Source organism: Strongylocentrotus purpuratus, unplaced genomic scaffold (assembly GCF_000002235.5).
Source record: "Strongylocentrotus purpuratus isolate Spur 01 unplaced genomic scaffold, Spur_5.0 spur5_scaffold_15, whole genome shotgun sequence".
NCBI lineage: Eukaryota > Metazoa > Echinodermata > Echinoidea > Camarodonta > Strongylocentrotidae > Strongylocentrotus > Strongylocentrotus purpuratus.
The window spans coordinates 10,820,812-10,845,871 of NW_022145600.1; the positions used below are offsets into that span (position 1 = coordinate 10,820,812).

Sequence of the window (25,060 nt, forward strand, 5' to 3'; positions counted from 1 at the left end):
AGTGTTGGAAATGTGCTAACATAAACATGATCATGTATTTTATGTTTGGTTTTTTGTCGTTGGTATATTTAAAGTACTAATTTTGTCATAAATGTTTGTTTTTATCTGCCACAAAAGTTTTCGGCCGTGATGATTATTATCTGTGTCAAGCCATTATGTATGGAAATTATTTATTTAATTATTTGTATATGATATATGGATGTTCTGTATATGATGAAATTTGTTTTGAAAATAAAGAACCCTGTGGAAGGGGAAAAAATATTTAAAAAAAACAACAAAGCTTTAGTTTTACTGAATTTGTATAGAACCTTCATTTCCAAAAAACCTTTAGAAGGGAATTTGTTTAGTTGAAAGAATTTATTCCTGATAAGCAGATGTTTCATAAAATTTCACGTTTGCATAGACTGTGATCTTATATTTTAAACAATCATATTGTCGGTCCGATTTATTTTGAAGTTTCGCCATTCTGTTTCTCTATTTTTAATGATAACATACACATTAAATTAACTTATTACAAAGATCGGATTGCCAAGTAAGTGAAAATACACGTACAAATGGGAATACATGCGCCCTGCAGCCCCCAAATGTCGTAGGAAAATTATTGAGAGAAGGGGAACTCAGTCTCTAAAATCTTCTGTTTGTATTTCTCGTTATTTTTTAGTTATTCAAACAGTGTCGCATGGTGAACAATTTCGTCATGTTTGCGTTGGTGTTCACGTTGCTCGTGATTCTACTTCAGGGAACAGGTAGGAACCGAATGTTTAATGTTTATATATGTAGATTTAACAAAACGAGGAATAAATAATCAGGTCTATTTCAACTGCGTTTGATTTCAAGCAAATTGTTTTTGTCTTGATGAAGTAGAAATGTAATGAAATGTAACAAAGTGAAACATAAAAGAAAACAACAAAATACATTTGCCGTAAAAAAAAAAAAATCAATCCTAGTAAAAAATATAATTACCGACTTTCCTGATTCATTTCAATGAAAACTTAATTGCTTAAACATGTCTAAGCCAATTCATATCGATTTATTTTAAGAGAGCAGTTCTTCCTTTATTACCTTCTGTTTCTTGTCCTTCTTTCTTTTCCTTTTCAAATGTTTTATTCCGAATTATATGGCTGGTGTCTTCTTACACAAACTAAGTATAAAAGTACATATTATTTCATGCAGAGAAACATTTTACAGTTCTCCTATTCTATTGAAACCTTACAGCTTTTGCCGCTGAGCAACCCAGTTCTATCAATATTATGTGCCCATCTAAGACGTTGGAAACTGGGGAGGTTATACAATTAGTCTTAAAGAAGGCCGTTACTTCAGGCATACCAAGTGTATTTAATGTACCCTCGGAGTTATCAACATGGTACCACTGTTCGATACCAGGTGAGCCGTAGATTTGGTACAACATCACTCCAACAGCACTTCCTTACTTCATCATATCAAGTTTATATGATTTTCCATAAGAGTTATCAAAAAGGTGGTTCTGTTCAATGCCGGGTAAGAATTGTGATGGCAATTATAACCTCATCCATTCCAGGTATAATTGGTGTAATCTTTTGATTTGTCAAAAGTTTACTCAATATGTGCAATATCGGGTAAGATACAAATGAAAGTACAAGAAACTGCATCCCAGGATTTAAGCATTACCTAGGTCCATTTGAATTCTGGTAACGAATCTAAAAAATATTTGTTTATCATACACGGGGAAATGAGTCGTAGATATTTCGGATATTTTTTATAAATTTAACTAGAAAGACGCAATAACACAGACAATCTTTATCTCTGACTATTTTTTACCGTTATTCTGACACTGCATTTACTCTAGCTGCATGGTTACGCAAGATAGTCAAGGACAATACCCCGTCAGTCTCCACATCTTTCTCAGATAGCCTAACCAAAACGAACGCAAGTTGAACGGAAAGCTAAATGCATAACTATCTACAAATTATAATGGTATTTCATAAAGGAAAAGCCATTATCACGGCGCTCGTAAACAACGCTTCTAACTTCATTTGCCGGCCTTCATATTGAATCTATTATTTAGGTATGCCAACTTTACAATTTCCACTTCACAAATATCGCTTATAGACCGGCTTAAACTAAAATTGTAGGTATAATTCCTAAACAAAAATGATTCTGGGTCACTCTATAAAGCTTGTCAGTGGATTTCATTGATGCTGTTATGCACAGCGGTCAATCAAATAGAAAAAATGGAAACTAGCAGCTCTTGGGAAAACATAAACTGGAACCCTGTTTCCCGCTCTCTGCAAAAGCTGACTAGTGTATTGATAACCCTGATAGACTATTTGTGAATGCGTTAAGTTGTTATCTTTTTTTGTGATATGCCTCCCATAGTGCACTCATTTCGAACAATCTGACTGATTTTTCCTGTTGCCACGTTCTGTTCAATAATCGTATAGTCTTTCAATTATTATTATAATCATTGAAATTGTATTCATTTAGTCGTTTTCATCTTTTTCGTTACTTTTTTTTTATTAGGGAGGGGGAGGGGCAACGATAATTGAGGAGAAACCTAAATCAGAAATTTGTACTTCTTTGGGATGATCCCCAGTCATTGGTTATTGATTACGTTTCTTACATTACCATCATTATTATCATAATTATCATAATTATCATAATTATTTGTATTATTATCTTTTTTATTGTTTTTATTACTATCATTATCATCTCCCTTATTTTATTATGATTTCTTTTTTAATTACATTTCTATCATCTTTATCATTACTATTATCGTTGATATATGTCTTTATTTTCACTCATTTTTCTATCATAATGACTGTTTTTTTTAAAAGTATTGTCTATGATAATGTCGTTTTACTTTATGTGAATGGAAATCAAATAAATCAAATAAATAGATGAAATGGGAATTAAAAGCACAGGGTCTAGTGGGTACCATCGTCTCTATTTTGATAACCAGCCCTTTAATATGTTATACAGTGCGTCCCAGAAAAAAACGAAACCAAGAATTATCGATGTTTTATCATAACCTAATCAAAATTATAATTAATAAATGACACATATTTGTAATGCTTAGACCCTCCTCTTTCATTTGATACAACTCATATGATAAATATTTCACGCATGAGTGATTAAACAAAATTTACGAGAGGAAACCAAAATGTCATTTGACGGGCGGTATCTGAATTTCAATGAGAAAATCACATTTCTAGAAAGTTCAGTTTTTGCAACTTCATATGACACCTCAATCAGGAAAAATGAGCAAGGAATAACAAAGTTCTGTTTGTTTAAATTGATGCTTGCATTTCCATAATTTGATTTTAAAAGTTCGTTTTCACTGGCTGCCTGCCGTAGCAACGAGCAGAATTGATAAAAGACTTAACTCCGTTTCGTAGACAATCAGCCATGCATGAAGTCTTTCGTCTATGTCTGATCATGATAATATTGTTTGAAGGATATCGGAAATGTTAGAAATTAATATATGCAAACCTGATCACAAAATATAAGTTTCAAATTTATTTTCCACGTTGTATTATCCTCAGGACATGTAAGAAGTACAATACACAGTCATTTAGAAAATATACATTCTGATATAGAAGGTAGGAATATAATAGACTACCCCAGGAGCTTACGTCTGGACATTTTGAGTGATAAAATGCTGAGATATTATGACGGCGCTAATTTTTACCCCGACATTTTTGTTGTACCTCTGACATTAATTTTTACTTCTGACATTTTTACCTCTGACATATTACCTCTGGCATTTTGACCTCTGCCAATTTGACCTCTGTCATTTTATCCTCTGTCATTTTATCCTCTGACATTTTTACCTCTGACATATTACCTCTAACATTTTAACCTCTGTCATTTTATCCTCTGACATTGTTACCCCAGGCATTATTACCTCTGACATATTTTCCTCTGACATGTTCGTCTCTTATATTTTTACCTGGCACCGGCAATTCATACATGATTTCAATGATTACATTTTTAACCAGAGGAAAAACAATGGATAACACTTTGGTTATAAACATATATTAACGATCTGCTCTTAATGTTGTATACACCGCTAACAAATAATTTGTGACAGGATACGTATCATCCCTTCAACGTTCCACAGAAAGGTACATTTAAAAAAGCGAGTAAAACATTAAATGCGCACTAATATTATAAACCTGCTTCTGCTATTTACGAATCAATTAAGTATTCACCAATCAGTCAATATATCCTTGTCTAAGTCGATTTAAAAGGGGGAGTGATTGCTCATCGGTAAAATCAAACAGCATATAAACTCACCCGCAAGATTATTATCAAATCATTATCGATACTACTATAAGAACATGTATTGAATGAGCTAAAAATTGAGTTGGTGATACCATACGAGTTAGGTACTCACAAGGCCTTTTTATTAACCGGCATGGCTTAAGTAATTTTAGATGGATTAACTTAGTCTCTTTCTGTGAAACGCGTAAATAAATAAACACAACTGTGGACCGGTACGGTATTTTTTGTTAAACGGTCGTTCATTTTGAATATAAAAAACACAGAGATGTGAGTTAACGCTTTATAGCAGGCGACGAAGGGGGTTGGGGTATCTATGGCAGAGTTAGATGGTTTTCATTTTGAGGAATGAATCTCCTTCCAGAGGATAGTCCGGTATTTAATAATTGAGAAACTAGAAATACAACTCATTATGTGAAGAAGAAACAAAATACAATGTTGGCCCTCCTGATGGCAAGGTCTGGAGGTGCGCAGCTTTAATAGGAAACAAGGATGGAATACACTTTGAGAGAATAAGTTCTGGTGAATGTCACAATTATGCATTGATATATATATTATTATCCTTTGAATTAATTTCAAAATACACGCAGATTTTATGGCATTGCCTTTTTTTCCAGAAAATCTCATTAAAAAAATCATTGCTTTTTGCAGTTTTCATTTAATTTAATTTGTATGGGGGGACGGGTAAAGGTTATACATTAAAGATTATAATGAATGACGTAATGTAGCATTCAGATTCCTCAGCTCTCCCAGATATTTAATTTAAACAAATATCAGTTTCATTGTTACATTACATGAGGGTGTCTCGAAAGAACATTGTACTTCTTTGGATGATGTGTCTCTTGTCTTTTTATTCTTTTGCACTGTACTACTTTTCTGATATGTCACACCTCAATTGAACGTGTATGTTTTTGTACGTAATTTTGTATTAATTTAATTTCAAGCCTAGAAATATAGAATACAAGTACATAAGTGCTTGTATTCTTTAATGTTATTTTTTGTATACAATGTTTTAAATTTTAAAATATTAAGTGTCCGTTTTAAAGTATCAAGTTATGGCGTCCAGTTAATAACTTGTTACATGCATATTGTGTGGTGTAATTTCAGCGTGTTTATCGAACACCTGTCAACATGGAGGAACCTGCGAGGAAACAGACGAGGGGTTTAACTGCACTTGCCTGGATGGCTACTATGGAGACAGATGCGAGTACGGTAAGAGGAGGAGATTAATTACATGAGAAAGGGAGAGATACAAAAAAACGGTGATATAGACAGAGAGAGAGAGAGAGAGAGACAGAGTGAGCGACATACAGGTATAGGCAACCAGAAACAGAGACAGAAAAAGAGCAAGAAAGACAGAGAGAGAGAGAGCGATTGAGAGACAAAGGGAGAGACAGAGAGCCAGACAGAGAGACAGAGAGAGAGAAAGAGAGAGAGAGAGAGAGAGAGAGGGGGGGGGGGCTAAATCCACAACAACAACCTCTGGATTAAAAAAAATAAGTTAAAGAGATATATTTTTTTTATTATTTTTTTTTTTTTGGGGGGGGGGGTACTGTAGTACGTGGTGGTATACTTTAATATTGGTGAAGGCTCGTTTTAAAAACTCTCATATGAATGGTCTGGGGATCGATCCTTGGTCGGGGCTGACATTTTCGGAACAGGATAATTACATTTTGTATTTTTGCTCAATTCATTGCATGAAGACTCCTTCGTCCAGTCCGTGAGACTAGTCGGTGGAAGTAAAAGTGAAGGAAGAGTAGTTATCACATCTCGTTCTCGTCCTACAACCTACATGTTAATCCATCAATTAAACTGGTCCAGGAACGCTTCACGGTTGGTCTGCAAGTATCTAGGATATGAAGGTAAATGCTTTATCAAGTTTACAGTCCTGTATTCTGTTCACTTTAAAGGGATAGTTGAGTTCTGTTTTCAGACCGCAAATGCCTTCAAAGTGCATGGTTATTGCTCTTATTCTTATCTATTTTTTATTTATTTATTTATTTATTTCCTCTCATAGGGTGGATGGCCCTTTCAGCACAGCTGATTTTCAAAGGGGTCCACAAACATAAAAATAACAATAAAATATACAGTGAATTATACAATAATATGTAAAACGTTGCAAATGCAAGAAGTAAGGCAATGAATATGTACATGTAAAGTCAAACAAATAAATATCTAACAGATTAATGTACAAAACAAACAAGCAATAAGACAGTTAATTGCAGATATTCAACTAGAACGACAACAAGCGTACGAGTAAAACTGTAAAACCGATAACATAACACAAAAAAACATCAAGGTAAACATAAGAAAAAAAAACAAGACAGGAATAAGAGGATGGGTATAATATTTATCATGTTTAAAAAACTATTACAAAAAAACTATAAAAAAACTATTTAAAAAAAAATAAAAAAAATTCTAGTTTCTAAAAAGTTTCTAGTACCCTTCTATCACCTAAAATTGCTATGAAGGTAATTTTAGACCCCAACATGTTTGAAATTTAGCCAATACGATCATACAATTTCAGTTCCACTTTCCAAAAAATACAGTGACCGTTAAGTAATTAATTAATAAAGAATACATGGGCCGCCTTGTTGTGCGTAATGTAACCAACACGAAAAAGCCAACAAAAAGCCAACATTGGCATTGGCTGAAATACAACGTAAAAGGCGCTATTTCGTTTTTTCAACGGCTTTTTCAAATTATCGAAAATTTGTGGTGGTACACAAATATTAGACATCGTTATATTTATGGATATTTCAGCCGTTTCTGAACTAAATTTGATCGAACAAAGATGATTTTGTCATTTAAATTGTATGTTCTTTCAAATTTGACACTCAGTTTTCATTATCTCGCAAACAATTATGTAGCGCCCTCTGTAACATAACTCAACTATCCCTTTAATGTGTTCGTCAGGTACATCCTAGTCACACCAAGGATACCGACCTAAAGTGCAGTGTTTCCGTCATGGCCATGGCATCGTTTCACAAAACCGTCATAAATGCATTATCGCCGACAACCTATGAAACGCGTGGATTAAATTTACCACGCTTTTTTTTTTTGGGGGGGGGGGCGATGTCGGTGGGCTTGTACTTAAGACTGAATTCTTTTTACATTACACTCGAAAGGCCATTATTCGGTAGGTTCGAACTTGATGTGGAGTCAATTTGGCGGCGTGACTGACGTATCTACTGTCAGATATTAAAGTTCATCATCAATATTCATCCATGCAGTCCATTGTACCAGAGGACATTAACTTCTTCTACAGCTATTTGCAAAAGGGAAATGAGTAAGCAAGATCGTCCGGACAACAAAACTCACGAATACACAAGATAAATAGAAAAGGTTAAGTTATTGTAAAGGTAAACTAAATTGGTGATATCTCTGATTCGTTTCATGGTGGTTTGGATTGAATTTCATGGAAGAAATGTCCTCTGAAAAGGAATTGCCCTTTCACATACTATCAAATTCAAGTATAGATAGAAATGGCTGAAATATTGAGATCAAATTTCATGCCAAATGTCCGTGTAATTCCATATTATATACATTTCATGTAACTATATCAAGACCGAGTCAATTTCATATCATTCCCTTTCCTCACAGTCTGCTTCAAATCATGTGTGTTATCATTTTTCAACCATCCCCGAATACTCCCAAGCAGTTTCTTTCACAATTTAATACAATAATAAGAACTCCACCTTATCTTTCATGTAATTTATTAGACGAATGCAGTAGAAAAAAGTAATTTGTAAGCTCTGTGATTTTGTTTCAAATGGCGATAGGATAATTTTCCGATTAAAAAGGGATTAATCCTTCACATACCCTAATATTATCAATACACTCAAACTTGTCTATAGCAACACCCAATGGAAACACGAAAAGTGGTCTTTGTAGACAGGTTCCTTTTTAGTACATGTTTCAATGAGAAACCATTTTCAAGGGAAACAAAAAGACCGGTGGTCACTAAAGCAGGTTTGACTGTACGATTAGAAATGGCTATAAACTGTGGACCTACTTTCATGTTACATATCTGTACAATTTCATAAACCTCTGCCATCATGACTGAGTAAATTCTCTACCTCCTCGATGATTTCATTACCTCAATGGGTGTACATCCATTCCTGGGTACTACATAATTCTTATTGCTACCAGACAATTTGTTTAAACAATGTAATCTCACGACCAGAACTCATCGATATCTTTGAGGAATTAAGACAATTATACATAATTTAGAAAAATCATAATTAGACTTAGAAGTGCAAATATATTTTGTTCCAAATGCTCTTTCATATTTTGTGTTCTTTCTGATTATATCCCAAAAGATGTATATGCGACAGTGGGAGGAGATCTCTTCGAGATTATGTCCTTAGATAATAATTCTGAAACTGTGACTGTGAGGTGCCCTGTCGATGTGACTAGCATTGCTGACTGCTGGTACGAAGAGAGGGCGGCGATGAATCCTAGGGAGGAGAGTATAGCTGTTGTTTGCTGTATTGGTAAGTGTTTCAGAATAATGGGAATGTGTTGACTAGGAGACTTGAAACAAATGGAGTCACAACATACAGATCGTTACTTACTTACTTACTTACTGCCCATAATGCCTCCTGGCACATAGGGCAGCAACAGAAGTCTTCCACTCCTTCCGATCCTGGGCCAGTCTTTGGATTGTATCCCATGTGTGGTTCAGGTCTTTAATCTCCCCTTCCACAGTTCTTCGCCAAGTGGTTTTAGGACGTCCCTTCTTTCTTTTGCCTTCTGGTGTCCAGTGGAGGGCTGTTCGTGTGATGTCATCTCTGTTCTTTCTCATTACATGCCCGATCCATCTCCACCTTCTTCTCGTGATGAAGTTCTCCATGCTGTCTTGATGGCATTGGGCATACAGTGCTTTATTTGAAATGGTGTTTGGCCAGAAAACGCGGCATATTCTTCTAAGAGTCTTTGTGTGGAAGACTGATAGCTTACTAAGGTCGTTTTTGTCATTCTCCAAAATTCAGAGCCGTACAGGAGAGTGGAAAGGACACAGCTCTGGTACAATTTTAGCTTGGTCTTGGTGCTGTACTGCTGTGATCGCCATATATTATTGAGCATTCTGAGTGCATTTCTTGCTTTATTGAGACGGTTCCTAATGTCTTTGCCTGCGCCTCCATCGTGCCTGACAGTGCTTCCCAGGTAAGTAAACTCCTCAGTTATAGGTAGGTCTTCCCCGTTTACTTGAATTGGTAAAGGATCCGAGATGTTAAGGGTCATCACCTCTGTTTTCTTTTGGCTGATCTTCAAGCCAGTTTGCTGGGCAAAATCACTGAGTCTGGATGTTTTTTCCTGCATATGCTGGTGGGTGTGTATAAGTAGAGCGAGATCATCTGCAAAGTCGAGGTCATCAAGTGTAGAAAAGAGGGTCCATCTTATGCCTCTTTTTGGTCTTCAGTTGCCTGTCTTATCATTCAGTGCCGACATGACACACCCTTGCCTAACTCCAGACTTTACTTGGAACTTATGGTTACTGTTTCCAACTCTGCATGTAAAATTGGTGTAAAAGCTCTCAATGACAAGAACTAACTGCTCTGATATCCCATATTTGCCTAGTATTTTCCACAGGCTGTCTAGGTGGATGCTATCGAATGCTTTTTCAAAGTCAACAAAATTAATATAAAGTTTCCTCTGCCATTCTGTGCATTGCTCTATGATGTTACGAAGTGCAAATATCTGATCAGTGCACCTTTTTCCCTTCCGAAAACCTGCCTGTTCCCTTCTGAGATTTTGGTCAACAGCATCTATGATACGTGTAATAATTATCTTTGCCAATATTTTGCTTGGTATTGACAATAGAGTGATGCCACGGCAGTTATTGCAGTTTTTTGGGGATCCCTTCTTTGGTAATTTTACAATAACTCCCTCTGACCAATTGCCAGGAACTGCCTTCCTTTCCGATCGATTTCCGATCGTTAGTCTCAGCTAATACGACAGGAATCGGTAAACCAAAGTTCGTTTTATAGCATAACTATGTAATATATACCAACGATATCTAATTATATTTTACATACCAAAAAGAAATTTGATTGTTTTCATTTCATACAGACATCCTTTACCATAACAAAATGAAATTAAAAAAAATCTAATTAACGAAAATGTGTTGAAATAGCCCTTTAATATAAAATTAATTTTGGGGGATCCGTCAAAGCTATTTCTCAAGGAATTCTTTATGTTAAAGCCATGGAAATTCAGAAAGACTTAGGCATAATTTACAACTGCACACTAGTTTTCTGTGCTCGTTAATTTGAGGAATTAGCTAGCTACGCATTAAAAACCTCTCTTAAGCTCTCTAATCTATAATGTTAAAATCATTTTTTTATTAAAACTCTTCTGTGTAGTTTTGAAGCGTCAGCCATCAGACATCAGAGAACAAGACACTCTGTTTGTTTTATTGTACATATCCTTAATAAATTGCCACGTGTTTGCATTAATTATCATTAGTTGAGACTCTCCACCTAAAACCTCTTCGGTATTCGGCACATACTGTTCGAATTAGGTTCGTAATATGATTTACAGGGATTCTGAGACACTAACTTGCTTGGGCGACAATTGTTCAAGGCTTCAATTTGTCAGAGATATAGTACCTTCAAAAGCATGACACTGTGTTATTTAAAAAAAAAAAAGTTTAAGGTTTAGTAGAATATGGGCAATGTTGTAATTGGGTTTTAGGTGAGGATGAGGTTCGATTTCGGGGTTAGGTAAAGCGTTCTGATTACTGGGACAGGCATTTGGTAATAAACATTAAAAGAGTCCCATGTCTTCTAACCCACAAGTGCCAGAACTTCGAAGTGCGCATGGCTATGAATGCTGATTTAGCCCAACTAATAAGGTGATAGTTTCGTGGTCCATTTAAAAACAGTCTCTGTGTTTTAAAGACATGTGATTTTTTTTCAACAGTGAACCTGTGCAGTACACCTCGAGGTAGTCCAGTTGGTCTAGAAAGCGGTAAGGTTCCAAACAGCGCTATTACAATCTCGAGTAGGAGAAATAAAAATTGGGTAAACTGAAAGTCCGTCTTAACAGTAATTCTGCGTGGGTATCCGCTACGGATGACGAAGACCCCTGGCTTCAGATCAAATTCGATTCCACCTTTGTCATTACCGCCATCATGACGCAAGGCAGAGCAAATGCTGAACAACAGCGGGTGACATCGTACACAATTTCATCGAGTATGGACGGAGCATCTTGGACCTACAACCAGGATATCAACACCAACACCGTCAAGGTATTTACACTTGGTTTGCTTACTTGACCTCTCTGCACGGTTGCTCATTTGTCTAATGTGCCAATTAATGGAATTTTAGTGGTTTTGCAAAATTACCCTTGTCCGATCATGATTAGCTCCAATAACAACATTCCAGATATTGCCCAGGAAACAATTAAATAATCATGAAGCCTTCGGTATGTCTATCCAATGATAAATGCAATGTGACACTACAGGAAGATTATTTGTGTGGCGTATAAAAAGTTTAAATCTCAATGAAATAAATGATTATAATCAATGGCGTAGTGTGAGCCCGGATATTGAGGGGCGCTGGCATAATTTTTTTTTGGGGGGGGGGGCGGGGGGGGGGGGAGGGCACCGGTCTCATTGGGGGAGATGATATACAAGGCCACTGATTAGCGTGTGGTACTATTGTCTTCGTTCTTCATCCTTTTCCTATTTTTCTCTTTGCTATTCCTCTTTTTATAGTTTGCCTCTTTTCCTATTTTCTTCGTAATTCGAAGGGGGGGGGGGGTAATTCGAAGTATGCCCTAGAATCCACTTCGTTATTGGATGTTTATTGTTCCACCCTCATATCTACTTATTATTTTAGAGGGAGAGAGAGAGACGGAGAGATGCGAAAGATATTACTCAGAAACACAGACAATTACACAGAAAATAGGCTATGTAAGGTCCATTAAAATCTTACTGACAAAAAAGACAGCATGTTTTTTAAAATCTTGTCGGAAACATTAAATGTGACCTAATCACAAATTGCTGTGTTAACGTTTATGTATAAAAAAAACCCAACTGCCTAAATAGTATGGCGAAAAAGATCCAGGATATTGGTAGTTGAAAGACAATCAATATGTAAAGAAAAAGGTGGCAATAAATGTGCAAATGGAGATATGTCTCTATTATTCTGTTATTTTTCCCGTTTTCTTCTGTTCTTTGTTATTGTTATACTCCTTTATGTTCCTGGAAATGAAATGAAACATAATATATAAAAACAAAATGTGAAGAAGTGATGGTGAATGTATGAACAATTTTAACAGAGGTATTACAAATGAATAGTAACAAAGAAAGGAAACAAATATTTCAAAAGTAACATAATTGGTTTGATCAGTAGATATTGAAATTCAACACTTCACACTCAAGTTTATTTCATTATCTTTTGGTTGTATTATCTCATTTAGGTCTACACAGGAAACTACGACTCAAATAGTGTTGTGGTGCATAACATCTTTAAGCCGATCGAATGCCTATTCTTTCGTATCCATCCAAAGACGGCCAATGATGACCTGCGGGCCCTCAGGCTAGAGCTCACTGGATATGGACCTCTCAATGACTTATTAGGTGAGTACATTGTGAAAAGGTTGGGCAATATTTTTCCAACACTTTGCCAAACGTTGTGCCAATAGTCATCCCAACCATCTATTGGGCAATATTATTGGTAAACGTAAGTACCCTACTTCACAAGTGCATAATTGTTTCCTATTTTGTCCAAAATATGGGCAAAGATATGACCCTTCAACTGCACGACCACGGTAGCCCACTTGTTGGGAAAATCTTGACCAGCAGTTGGGCAAAATACGAAACAATTATGCACCTACTTACGTTTACTAATACCACTGGGCAAAACATTGCCCAATAAATGGTTTGGTTGACTATTCGCACAACGTTGGGCAAAGTGTCGGAAAATATTGCCCAAACTTTTCACAGTGTAAGGCTACATCCTTAAAAAGACCCAGCAGCAAAAGAAGGATTGGAATAATAATAATAATGTCTTCTTAGTTTAGCCAATCCAAAAGGTATTTGATGAAGCGCACCTTTCCTTGCAGTTATAAAGCGCTGTATACATCGATCCGCACGTTTGGGCCACTTAAAGGCCCACTGCACTACTTGTAGCTACTTGTAGCTACTTGCGCCCTCTATATAACAAACAATGCTTAATCGGTGACCATTGGTCCCCCATGATCCTCTTTTTCTTATGTTAACTGAGAGCTGAGTTGATGAGCTAACCATCTGTCCAGTGACCTTGTAGGGCGGTCTAATCCCTCCTGTAAACTATGGCAGATAAGCTTTAAACAAGGACATAATTATATCACCTTTTTTTTTTAAAGCGCTCATCTCTGTCACGTCACGCTGTGACGCTCACGGCGCTAGACATAGTCCAGATTCAGTCCGTTCGTTCTTTATATCCCCCACACACAGCGCGGTCTCTCCACTGATCGCGCAATCCCCAAATTTCCGTCCACACGAACGTATTCAGGACCCAGATTTAGAGGAATGGCTAGGTCTACTTTCAACGTTGAGGGTGTGTTATTTTATCAGCTGATTGGGTGCGCTAAACGAAAACGGTACAGAGGCTGGACTACGCTAGACATTATTACACTGGTTATAGCTGAACCACCAGAGCAACTAGCGCTGAAAAAAATAGCAGGCACCCATTCACACCTGGGAATGTATAGATTGATGTTTTGCTAAAGGACACTTGTGTAGGGCAGGGAATCGACCTGCGGACCCTGTAATCTTCAGTCCGGTGGCTTACCCACCGGACCACAACACTTGGTATCTATGTAGGTGATGTAATCGAACGGTTTAAATGATCGGCAGGAGATGCGAAGACCGAGGATTCGATTAGCAATCAACCCACTGACGGCGCTAAAACCTAAGTCTAATCGTCGAATCGACCCCAAAACGACTCGAAATTTGGGTCAGTCGTATTGTTTCGTTCGTTCTGTTGTTGGTAAGAGGCGGTATTCTAAAAGTTCACTAGTGTTCGCTTCCAGTTTATACGAGGTGCGTTGCGGTTTTATTATGCTATTATGCACGCCAGCCTGTCGTATGTTCGCAGTAGTTGAACTAAAACGAGTTTTAAAAAAGTTTTGGTTTTCTGAAAACTCGTTTAGCAACTAACTTCTAAACAATAACCTAATATATCACTTTTATAAACTGAAAAAAGTTTTTTTGTACGTTTGTTGTCTTCAGCTGCAATGAACCGTGAAGAGGTAAGCTGTTCACGTCCTATCCAAGGGGAAGGAATGGGAGTGGAAGATGGACGAATCCCAGACTCTAGTCTCACCTCCTCGTCCGATTATGATCTTAATTACACTGCATCAGATGGAAGATTAAACGGTGGAGTTACTCCAAACGAAAAGGCAGCATGGCTTGCTAGGAATGATGACGTAGATAAATGGGTCAAGGTGAGTCCGATATTAAACACTAATTCCATTCACCTATTTCTTGTAAATGATCAAGGATGATTATTGAATGATCAGTTATTTCATGGGGATACTAATTAATTTGTATTTTACCTGTTTATATGCTTGTGTATTTATCTATTTTGTTTTTGATGCTGTTATTTGTTTTATTATTACCAAACAGGGCCTCATGGAAGACCACCAAATTTGTGATATGTGCCATCCTGTATAAATATCAGAAATAAATAAATAAATTATAATAACGACCCCCCCCCCCCGGAAAGACACTTAAGCATAAATTCCGTTTTTCCTGAACGTCGTACACTTACTGAATTCAAGCACTAGCTAACTCCAATATTAACGCTCTTACGTAAAGCCCAAATGAAACCCGAACCCGAAACCAAAGGTAGCATTAATCATTGATGATTTATATTACCTCGCCTACTGCTTTGAAAGCAACTATTTACTTGTAACTATACGTGATTTTTACCGACACATTTCTTGGTAATTATCTATCTACTTCTAAACTTTTTTCGCATTGCCTTGGACAGTTGGAAACCCTCTATTAAAGATATTATGTCCCTTTTGCAGCCAACATCAAATTGCATAGAATTTTGCAGGAATTATATGAATACGTTTCAATATGTACGTCCTATCTGTGAAATATAAACGTTAGCAGTGTCCCAGTATTCAATTCATTCAAGGAAACCCGTTTACTTTCTAGACGTCCTTGTCAGACACTATTATTGAGTGACTAACTGTCATGTTTTTTTTATTTGGTAATAACATACATAAAATGAGCTGTAACAGGTACATGAGCATTTGTCTACATCAATAACCCACTACTTGTATTGGCCAAAATTAAACTGATTGAATTTTTGTGCAGCAACAAAATGGACAACCATTCGGTAAAGGGTCTGAAAATCAGACTATTAGTTCGGTGAATGCAATCACTCATGTCGATTCGACAACTAATGATCGTTATTTTCCCACAAAAAGCCATTTTCAAACTCTTTCGTCAGTTTTGAGGGAAGTTCTAAATAAGTATTGTCTTTCGAATGCCGTTGGAATTTACCAATTTCATTTTTTTGACCTGCAAATGGGACACACTACCTTAAAGGATTTTCATTCTTAATTTTTTGTCTTGATCACTTGATGAAGATGTATATGGAATTTCGAAATTTCGAAATTTGCGATCTCATAAAAACCATTGGATTTAGAGCTTGAAACCTCTCTTCTTCAAATTTGTTTTCGTCGTCATCTCATACACACAACACACACACACACCCACACACACATACACCCCCACACACATGTATATGTATATATATTATAAATATATATCACAACTTGGCACTTATTCAAGCTCAAAGCTAGGATCCGACTGAGGTACGTGGCTTGTCATTTTTAACTCATCTGCCTCCCACCCCCGACAAAGGATCAATAAAGATTTAACATTTGTCAAGCTGTCAGTCAATCTAACTTTCTTTCGCCGAAACTACTGGCCCGTATCCTTGGTCTAGTTGTTTAACAGCACTGGCGCCCCCTCCCCCCACTCAGAGGTCGGAATGACCGCATGCGTGTTGCCAAAATGTCCGGTAAAGGGGTACTTTTCGTGCGACAAAGTCCGGCCCGAGAATTGTAAAAAAAGAGGTGTATTTGACTTTTCACCCGGAGATTTCTTTAAAAAGGGGGTGTTTTTTTTTTTTTTTCTCTCATCTCTTTGGACTCCTGAGAATTTATTCCGAATTTAGGGGGGGGGGGGGTACATTCAGCATTTTTCCTGATTTAGGGGGGTCTCTAAGGCAGGAAAAGCCCGCGAAAAGCCCGCGAAAGGGGGGTTCGGAAATGTTGGCAGTCCTCAGATAGGGGGTGCTTTCAAAAAGAGGGTACGAGCATATGCGTACTCTAAATAACACTGAGTGGGGGGGGGGGGCACTGGCGTCCTATGCCAATCAAAAAAAAAAGGAAGGACAGCAATGGGAAACTTTGATTTAGCTACGCGCCTTCATTCTCTAAATTGTATTACTTACAAATGTGTATTTATTTCCAGGAGGGTAGCCAAATTTTGGGTTGTCAAAGTTATTTCATAACTGTATTTATTTATTTATCAGTTTATACTTGTTGCTAAGTCTTACTTCTATTAACGCACTAACGAGTCAGATAGATCTTGGAAGGACCTCTAACGTCACTGGTGTTATCGTACAAGGCAGATTCGAGTTGGCACAATGGATTACTTCTGTCAAGGTATCCTATTCGCTGGATAACGTGACATGGACTTATGCTTTGGAACCACAATGTGGTGAACAAAGAGTAAGTACTACATGTCTTGCATCGTCGACCTGTTGTTGATGTACATTAAAGGTAAAGTAAAGATCAGTTTTGGAAACGCCCCCCCCCCTCTCAAAATATGAAATGAAAGCTCTTATTACCAATCATGTGAAAGAAAATGTTTTAACTAATACGTGATGATACAAATTTTGCCGAGAAACCGCCTACTAATTGATATATTTGGTAAATTATTATATCTTTTTGGACCTGATAGATATCGCGCACGTGTCGCCTAGTCCCATATACATCTTTCTGTGTACAGTGCTTGTAACCAAGACTGGGCCAAATTTCTTATCATTTTGATGATTCCAGAACCTTCCAGTACACCAATACTTATGTGCTAGATGATCAACCTTTTCTGATCGATTCCACAACGTTTCTTTTACAATGCAATCGCATGACCATAACTGGTCTTTATCTTTTAAGGCATCGTTTAACAATGTTTCCAGTTTTTCAAATCTGAGATGCGTGACCCTACGTATTACCAGTGTCTGTGATATGGTGTAATATTGAAGCCTTAAAAAAATAGCTATTCAAAATGATCATAGTGCTTCAAAAAAGTAAACATCTTTAAGTGATCGGTTTTACCATACTCATTTCCCCAATAGTTTTGTTCAAAGCTGTTTGGCAAACAGTTGTTGACATTTCTATTTCTAATCATAAATACCATGATAATCAGACAGGCGATCGGCTTGTAAAAGTCATGGGATTCCTGACTATAACTATGATTGCAGCATGAGCTAAATCCAGGATTGTTTTTGAAATATTAGGCAAAGATACCCAAACCCTGTAGACAAAGAATTATGCCGTGGTTATGTCTATTCCGAAGCGTTGGTCATTAAAATAAAGTTGTATTATATGACGAATCATTAAAGGGTAATTAACCCACAGCAATTTGTTTAAAGCACATATAAAGAGCATGCTGACTTTAATAGCAAGCTGTCTCCCACGCCTCGCATTGAACTTTAAAGAGTCTATATGTATCGTGCATTATACGCCATTTTTGGCATATTTACCTGTGCTCGGTTTTCCAAAGTTATGTCTGACTGTATAAATGATATTATATTTTAGGACATCTCAGTAGAATAGCATCCACGAGACCAAACGTTCCTAAACAGCCATATTACATAATGCATCATAAACTGATGACGCGCAGGTGATGATGCTTGCGTATAGGAACGCCTTCACCGAATGATGGCGCAATTGAAAATACACTACAACAGTGATAGGAAAGTCCATAAATTACCCAGCTTTTAATAAAAACAAGTGCAATATTGAAAAATATGTTGAAGAAGATAAGTTTATAAATATCTGGATAAGAAAAGGAAAGAAAAGTGAAAACATATATTTGAACAGACATAAGGAGAAGGTGAAAGATTGATATAAAAAATACAAATACAAAAGGAAAGTTCGAGAAGAACATTAGAGAAAGAGAATGAAGAAAGATACAAGGAAAGGAAGTGGAGATAAATTAAATAAAAAAAGAAAAACAAATAGCATTTCATGTTTTTTACTTTGTGAGGAGGCCTACACATTTGCAATTCAGCTTATCCCGCGAAACATATTGTGATATAAACCATTTTTAATTGAACCAAAATATCCATGCAATGCCCTTAACATAATCATTTCTTCATCATGATCTTCAGATCTACGCAGCAAACTACGATAACACCACTCCCGAGACCATACTGTTCCCTCGACCAATCACTGCTCGATACGTCAGAATACACCCACTCACTTGGATTGGGCACCAGGCCATGAGATATGAGGTTGTTGGCATAGCTGATCAAACGGAACTTTGAAAACAAGAAGACTTCTACTAGATGTTATTGTTGTTAAATTTTAATATTCTGTTATTATTGTTATTGTTGTTATCATTTTCATTATTATTTCATTTGTTATTGTTATTATTATTGTTATTTTATAACTATTATTGTTATTATCACTATTACTTTCACTATTATTATCAACATATTAAAGTTATTGTTATTGTTATAATGACTAGTACTATTATTATCATCATCATTATTTTCATTCTTTGTTATTGCTATTATCTTTTGTAAAAGGAGCAGCATTCGCATCATGGTAAGATCTGATTTTACCCACAAGTAGGGGATAAACACACTGTGTAGGTGTTGTGGTTGAGTGGATAGGTTCGTGAACTATGAAGCACAAGGTACGGGGTTCGAATCCCTGTCACAGTAAAAGTATCGTTTGGCAAGACATTAAGGTAGAATATTTGCCATTCTCGACTGAGGTGAAGGTCACGCTTAAGCCGGAGGGTAATGGAAGTGTACATATTGTCATGAACATTTATTTATTCAGCAATCGTGAATATCGTGAATATTTAACAGTGTAAAGATTATATTTAACAAAATGACTATAAAACAGTTGTAAATAATGTAGTAAATGGTTGTTACCTTGGATAAGTGATTATCTAAAATGGCATCTATTAGTTTCTAAATAAATAATTTACAAAACATAAGAGTATGTGGCCAATAGGGGCCTGTAACTTCAAAATTGACATGCAATCAATTGTAAAATTACGTTGTATCTAGCCCTTCTTGCGGCATTAATTATATTTTATCAAGATTATATCTATTAGTGACAGAAAATAATAATTTGATACCTTTCATGATATAAGCTACCATTGTTTGAAAGAGATAAGCTAAACTTTCGGGTATAATTGTAATTTGTTATATTGCAGGGTGAAATTACTATTAAGAGATAGTTGCATCCAAATTCTCGTGAGAGAAAAAAATGTTGGCGTCGTCATCAAATAGTATAAATGATATAAGGGATGAAGCTTTCGTTATATTATATTAATATATATATTTCATTAATAATTCCCCATGTTAATTTAATGTTAGATTTGACTTATTTATTCGTTCTCAATAATGCATTTTACGGGAAGTTCAAATTACCTCGGGTAAAATTATTCCGGTATCTGTTTTGTATCCATTAATGTTGAGTGGTAGTGTCACATAAACATATCTTATAATTCTATTTCTCGTGTGTAAAGATCTTAAAATTGCCTTAGTTTTTTAAGGTATTTTACTCCGATAAACTGCAATACATTTACTTTTTATCCATTTTTTTTCTTCTTCAAATAAATATTGTAGCTTCTTATCAAAATTGTCTTTTGCAGTGTTTATGTTAGTCTGAGTAAATAATTCTGATCATTCTCCATGGATTAAATTATTTGTAAAATACATGTTTATTGATACCCCTACAGGTCCGTTAAAATATTTTTTCTAGTTATCACCATTGCTTAGAAAAAATATACAAATGATGCTCTTTTCCAACATTTTGTTATAATGAAATAATTTCAAGTGTCAAGCAAAATCACTTGCACATCAACTCAAGGTGTGTCAATTACTTAAACTTGTTTTTGTGTATATCAAGAATATTTAAAATTAAATTTAACAAATTACGTTATGTTAACTAAAGTACGACTTGGGTTCTGTGCGTGCCCTTTTCTATATCCGGACGAATACGCGTCCGTTAACTTGGCTATTTACAAGTCGTTAAATAACTGTTTTCTAATAGTATATTTAAACTGCAAAGTATCCTGTAAAAATGATATTTAAAGCTCATATTTTAATATAGTATATCAACATGGAACCCCGTTTATTAAAACAGCAAAAACAACGTTTTGGTAAATGGCACAATTAATACGAACGGTAAAGTGATCTTACTATCATAAATACAGTGTACTTTTTAGATGTTGTAGGATTCTCTGAGCAGTTTTTACGTTTTAGTTGCAAGTGAAAAGTGAATTTTCGTATTTACAAATGTACGATTGTGTGAATGTAATATGTACATTATTTATTGAATATTGAAATAAAATCATATCCAAACAAATTTGTTTAGCAAAATTGTATTTTTCTTTGTTAAACCTTCCTCTATGCTAAATTCAATATGTTACATAATATTCCATGTTCAATGTGCGATTTATCATATGAATTGAATAGTCTTTATTTGTAGTATATGACTTTTTTATGAATTTTTATTTAATTCATGGTCGTTTATTTAAAAAAAATGATTCAAGTATCACAAGCCTAAAGTCAGCCATTCATAATAATCCATAATCACTTATCTCTATATTCATTTTTCTATTATAATAATGTTTGTATTAAACGAGATTTAAAAATATCCTTATTGACACTGCTTCATGGCAAGAAGATCCCTCATATAATTGAGGGGGCGTATTGAGGAGTGCTTTGGACATCAGCATTAATTAGGCCCTTTTACTCGATTCCCATTGACACAAAAAGCCTTCGTCAATGGAGTTATTGCCAAGAGCATGATTATCTTTAAAAATTTAGCATACCATATGTCACATCTTTCCTTTGTTCTAATATACCTTAAAGATGATCGAAAGCTTATAAAAGAAGTTGTATACATAGCTGGGAAGTTTCACATTATTTAGCCTATACTTATACTAACATTTTATTTATCTGATATTATAGGCAGTTTTATGTGAATAAAAATAAATGAATAGTAACAAAAAAAGAAATGATCCAATTATCCGGAATTACCAAAACAGACACTCGTAGTTTTCGGCATTGCATTGGAAATTTGACATTTTGCTCAGTTGGGGGGGGGGGGGGGAAGGTCACCTTTTTTAGGTCGGTCGTGGGCATAATTTTTTTTTTTTTTTTTTTTATACAAAAAAAAAAAAAAAAAAAAAATCAAAAAGGGGGGGGGGGGGTTTAGTTTTTTTTTAGGGGGTTTACATACATAAAATTACCAAAGGGGGGGGGGGTAAACCCCCAAACCCTCCCCCCTGCGTACGCGCCTGGTGAGAGGATAGTAACTTCCGTCACCTTCACCCCTCTCATTCACTGGTGAGAGGACACTTTTTTTTTTTTTTTTTGGTCTCGAAATTTGGAAATTTGACATTTTCCTCAGTTGGGGTGCCCTCGCCGTTCTCCACCGTCCGCAGACATTTCGCGCACGTACGTGCACACGTAGGCTACACGGCGAGTGTTGAGAGTCACTTGACTGGGGGGGGGGGGGGGGGTAAGAGGACACTTTTTTTTTTTTTTGGTCTCGAAATTTGGAAATTTGACATTTTGCTCAGTTGGGGGGGGGGGGGGGGTTAAGATCACCTTTTTTAGGTCGGTCGTGGGCATAAATTTTTTTTTTTTTTTAGGTTTTTTTAGGGGGGTTTACATACATAAAATTACCAAAGGGGGCGGGGGGGTTAACCCCCCAAACCCTCCCCCCTGCGTACGCGCCTGGTGAGAGGATAGTAACTCCGTCACTTCACCTCTCATTCACTGGTGAGAGAGAGGACACTTTTTTTTTTTTTTTTGGTCTCGAAATTTGGAAATTTGACATTTTGCTCAGTTGGGGGGGGGGGGGGGGGGGGGGGGGTTATTTTTAGGGGGGTTTACATACAAAAATTACCAAAGGGGGGAGGGGTTTTTTTTTTTTAGGGGGTTTTGTTTACATTTTACCGGGGGGGGGTTAAACCCCCCCCCCCCCCCCAAAACCTCCCCCTGCGTACGCGCCTGGTGAGAGGATAGTAACTTCCGTCACCTTCACCCCTCTCATTCACTATGCTCCCTCGCACTTGCGTATTGATGATGATGGTGGGGTGGGGGGGGGGGCTTGGGGGAAGTTCTCCCTCAAAAAATTAAATTCAAACGTGGTTTATTTCTAATTCGATACCAGTGATTTACAAATGTTGCTGAAATGGCATTTTTCCCTGAGCTTCCGGGGGCTCGGCCTCCTGGACCCCACCAAATGCCCTGAGGCGGTCCTTGGATGCTCATCTGATCGTAATTACATGCCTAAACCCCTGAGCTTCTGGAGGCTCCGCCCCTGTACCCCACTCCAATTAGTGACCTGCATGTCAGTGCAAGTCACAAATAAGGTATCAAAATATGCTACTCTGACCGTAATTAAATTCCTAAAACCCCTGAACTCCCGGGGGATCTGCCCCATGGATGCACATCTCACCTCAATTAGATGCCTAAAACCCCTGAGTTTCATGGGGCTCCGCCCCTTGACCCCTGCCAGGGCTTTGCCCTGGACCCCACGCCAATTTACGCTCCATTACTTCGCTCGCTTTGCTCTACCTGATCGTAAATACTTAGCCCCCCTCCCCACTTTGAAAAAAAACGTTGCCAGGGCCTGCGTAACATGTGAGAGTGGTGGTAATGCGGTTTTTTTCTACCCCCCCCCAACGTTTTTGCTCATTACGCCACTGCACCTCGTCCCTCACATTTCGTCCCCCCCCCCCGGTCATGAAAAGAAATCGCCCCCCTGCCCAGTACTGCATGTATTACCTATATGAAGCATGTTCCGATTACGTAATATTTCTTTGTAATGTTCGCACATTCAAAAGGTAACGGACGAGAGTATTGAAATTTGCTTGAGGTTGATGTCTAGAGTATTTGCGAACGTGTTTAATTAATTTTGTAATATAATTGATCTGCTGATGTACGGTATTAAGAATTACGTCTACGATGAATATCAAAATATTTCGATGGCCTCAATTCCGACGTGACAAACAAACGAACAAAAACAAACAAACAAAAAAAAACAAACAAAAAGCAAGCAAATTAGGCAAACAAACATTAAAAAACGCACACTTATCTCCTGTATGTCCACATGGTGAACGGAGCTTTATGCCGCAGTGTTGATGAAGGATGCCTGACGCACTCATGACGATAAATGACTGTCCAAGATATTGATTAATTGCCATTATTCAAGGCTTATAGCTGCTCTATCATAATTAAACAAAATAAAATACATGTTTGCAAGTGCGTTGGTGAATATGCACTGCACGCAGGTGTCCGTCTCATTTTTTGTCTTTTCTTGTTCTTTGTAAATAGTAATTTGAATAGGAATATTATTTGTCATTTATTTTATATTCGAAAGGTGTTGTAACGATTCAAGCTCTATTTGCTTATGTTTCATCACCTTTGTGCGTTCATTTCTTTACACTGTATATTAGTTGCAACTTGTCTTTGATAAAACATTGTTATGTAGTAATGACAGTTGGTCCGAACACCTTGTCATATTTCGAATGTAGGAGGGCATTTAAAGAACCATACTTTTCAGGGGAAATTTTCCAATTATATTATTCCACAACATAAAGTGAATGAAAAGGCTCACAAATCATTTTTCATCTTTCCCAGAAGTTAACATTCTATTTGACACGTACGAATGAAAAGATGGAAAGTCAAAATCAAACATCATGTGAATGGAAGTGGAACATAAAAAAAAACAAAACTATTTTTTTTAAAGTGAGATAAACACGTTTAGGACGACTTGTTCTCTGGTCGGGTTGGTTGAACGCAAGCCATATACATGTATAACCAATGATCGATGAGCCTTCATAACGTGTTATCTATTTTCTCTCTTTTTTTTGAAAAGCTTTTTAAAATATATTTGCAACAATCCAGTGGCGTACCTGGGGTACTCCGTCAGGGGGGGGGGCAAGCGACCGAAAAAAACAAAAAAGGCGATGCTAATTTTCACTTCTGGCGAGTGAGCGAGCAAAAAAATCTTTAAGTAACGTTTGGTATATAAACTGGTATTGTTGCAAGTTGGGGTGGGAACATTCACTTGTTAGCGACGTTACTTTCATTTTTTTGCAAACGAGTGTAGCGAGCAAGAAAAAAATCACTTCTTTTTTAATAATTGCCACTTAAACTTGGTTCAATTGTCCCATGCAGGGCGCGGAACAACCCCCTACATTTCTCTTTTTAATGATATTGTAGCAGGTTAGTGGTGGGTACATAATTCCACGTGCTAGCGAGCGTAGCGAGCGAAAAAAAAAAATCACTTCTCTTTTATAGGGAAAATATGGTACATAAAACTTGGGTTCATTGTTCCATGTCAGGGACGTGTGATTATTAAAAGCGGTGTTATTTCTATTTTTGCGAGCGAGCGAGCAAAAAAATCAACTTCTCTTTATAGGGAAAATATGGTACATAAAAACTGGTTCATTGTTCCATGCAGGGACTTCGTGCATATAAAGCGGTGTTATTTATATTTTGGCGAGCGAGCGTAG

The 25,060-nt window shown here is 36.7% G+C and overlaps 2 protein-coding genes across 2 annotated transcripts; both read left to right on the forward strand.

Annotated features, from left to right (window-relative positions):
• The first annotated feature begins 610 nt into the window (after positions 1-610).
• LOC115924130 lies at positions 611-11,297 on the forward strand. Its single transcript, XM_030985941.1, has 6 exons — positions 611-746; positions 1,216-1,383; positions 5,368-5,472; positions 5,964-6,122; positions 8,583-8,756; positions 11,188-11,297. Exons 1-6 carry the CDS (start codon positions 680-682, stop codon positions 11,295-11,297), a joined length of 783 nt encoding a protein of 260 aa, XP_030841801.1. The 5' UTR covers positions 611-679.
• On the forward strand, positions 11,286-18,831 carry LOC115924016 (lactadherin-like). The gene is made up of 5 exons (XM_030985549.1): positions 11,286-11,515; positions 12,691-12,850; positions 14,486-14,700; positions 16,861-17,010; positions 18,675-18,831. Exons 1-5 carry the CDS (start codon positions 11,399-11,401, stop codon positions 18,828-18,830), a joined length of 798 nt encoding a protein of 265 aa, XP_030841409.1. The 5' UTR covers positions 11,286-11,398; the 3' UTR covers position 18,831.
• Positions 18,832-25,060: the final 6,229 nt, after the last annotated feature.

Bases quoted from the DNA above. Each gene is read 5' to 3' on its own strand.
- LOC115924130 (XM_030985941.1), top strand. From the start codon at position 680: ATGGTGAACAATTTCGTCATGTTTGCGTTGGTGTTCACGTTGCTCGTG. The intron at 6,123-8,582 runs GTAAATGCTTTA...ATATCCCAAAAG, and splicing joins CAAGTATCTAGGATATGAAG to ATGTATATGCGACAGTGGGA. The intron at 8,757-11,187 runs GTAAGTGTTTCA...TTTTTTCAACAG, and splicing joins AGCTGTTGTTTGCTGTATTG to TGAACCTGTGCAGTACACCT.
- LOC115924016 (XM_030985549.1), top strand. From the start codon at position 11,399: ATGACGCAAGGCAGAGCAAATGCTGAACAACAGCGGGTGACATCGTAC. The intron at 11,516-12,690 runs GTATTTACACTT...TATCTCATTTAG, and splicing joins TCAACACCAACACCGTCAAG to GTCTACACAGGAAACTACGA. The intron at 14,701-16,860 runs GTGAGTCCGATA...CTAACGAGTCAG, and splicing joins ACGTAGATAAATGGGTCAAG to ATAGATCTTGGAAGGACCTC.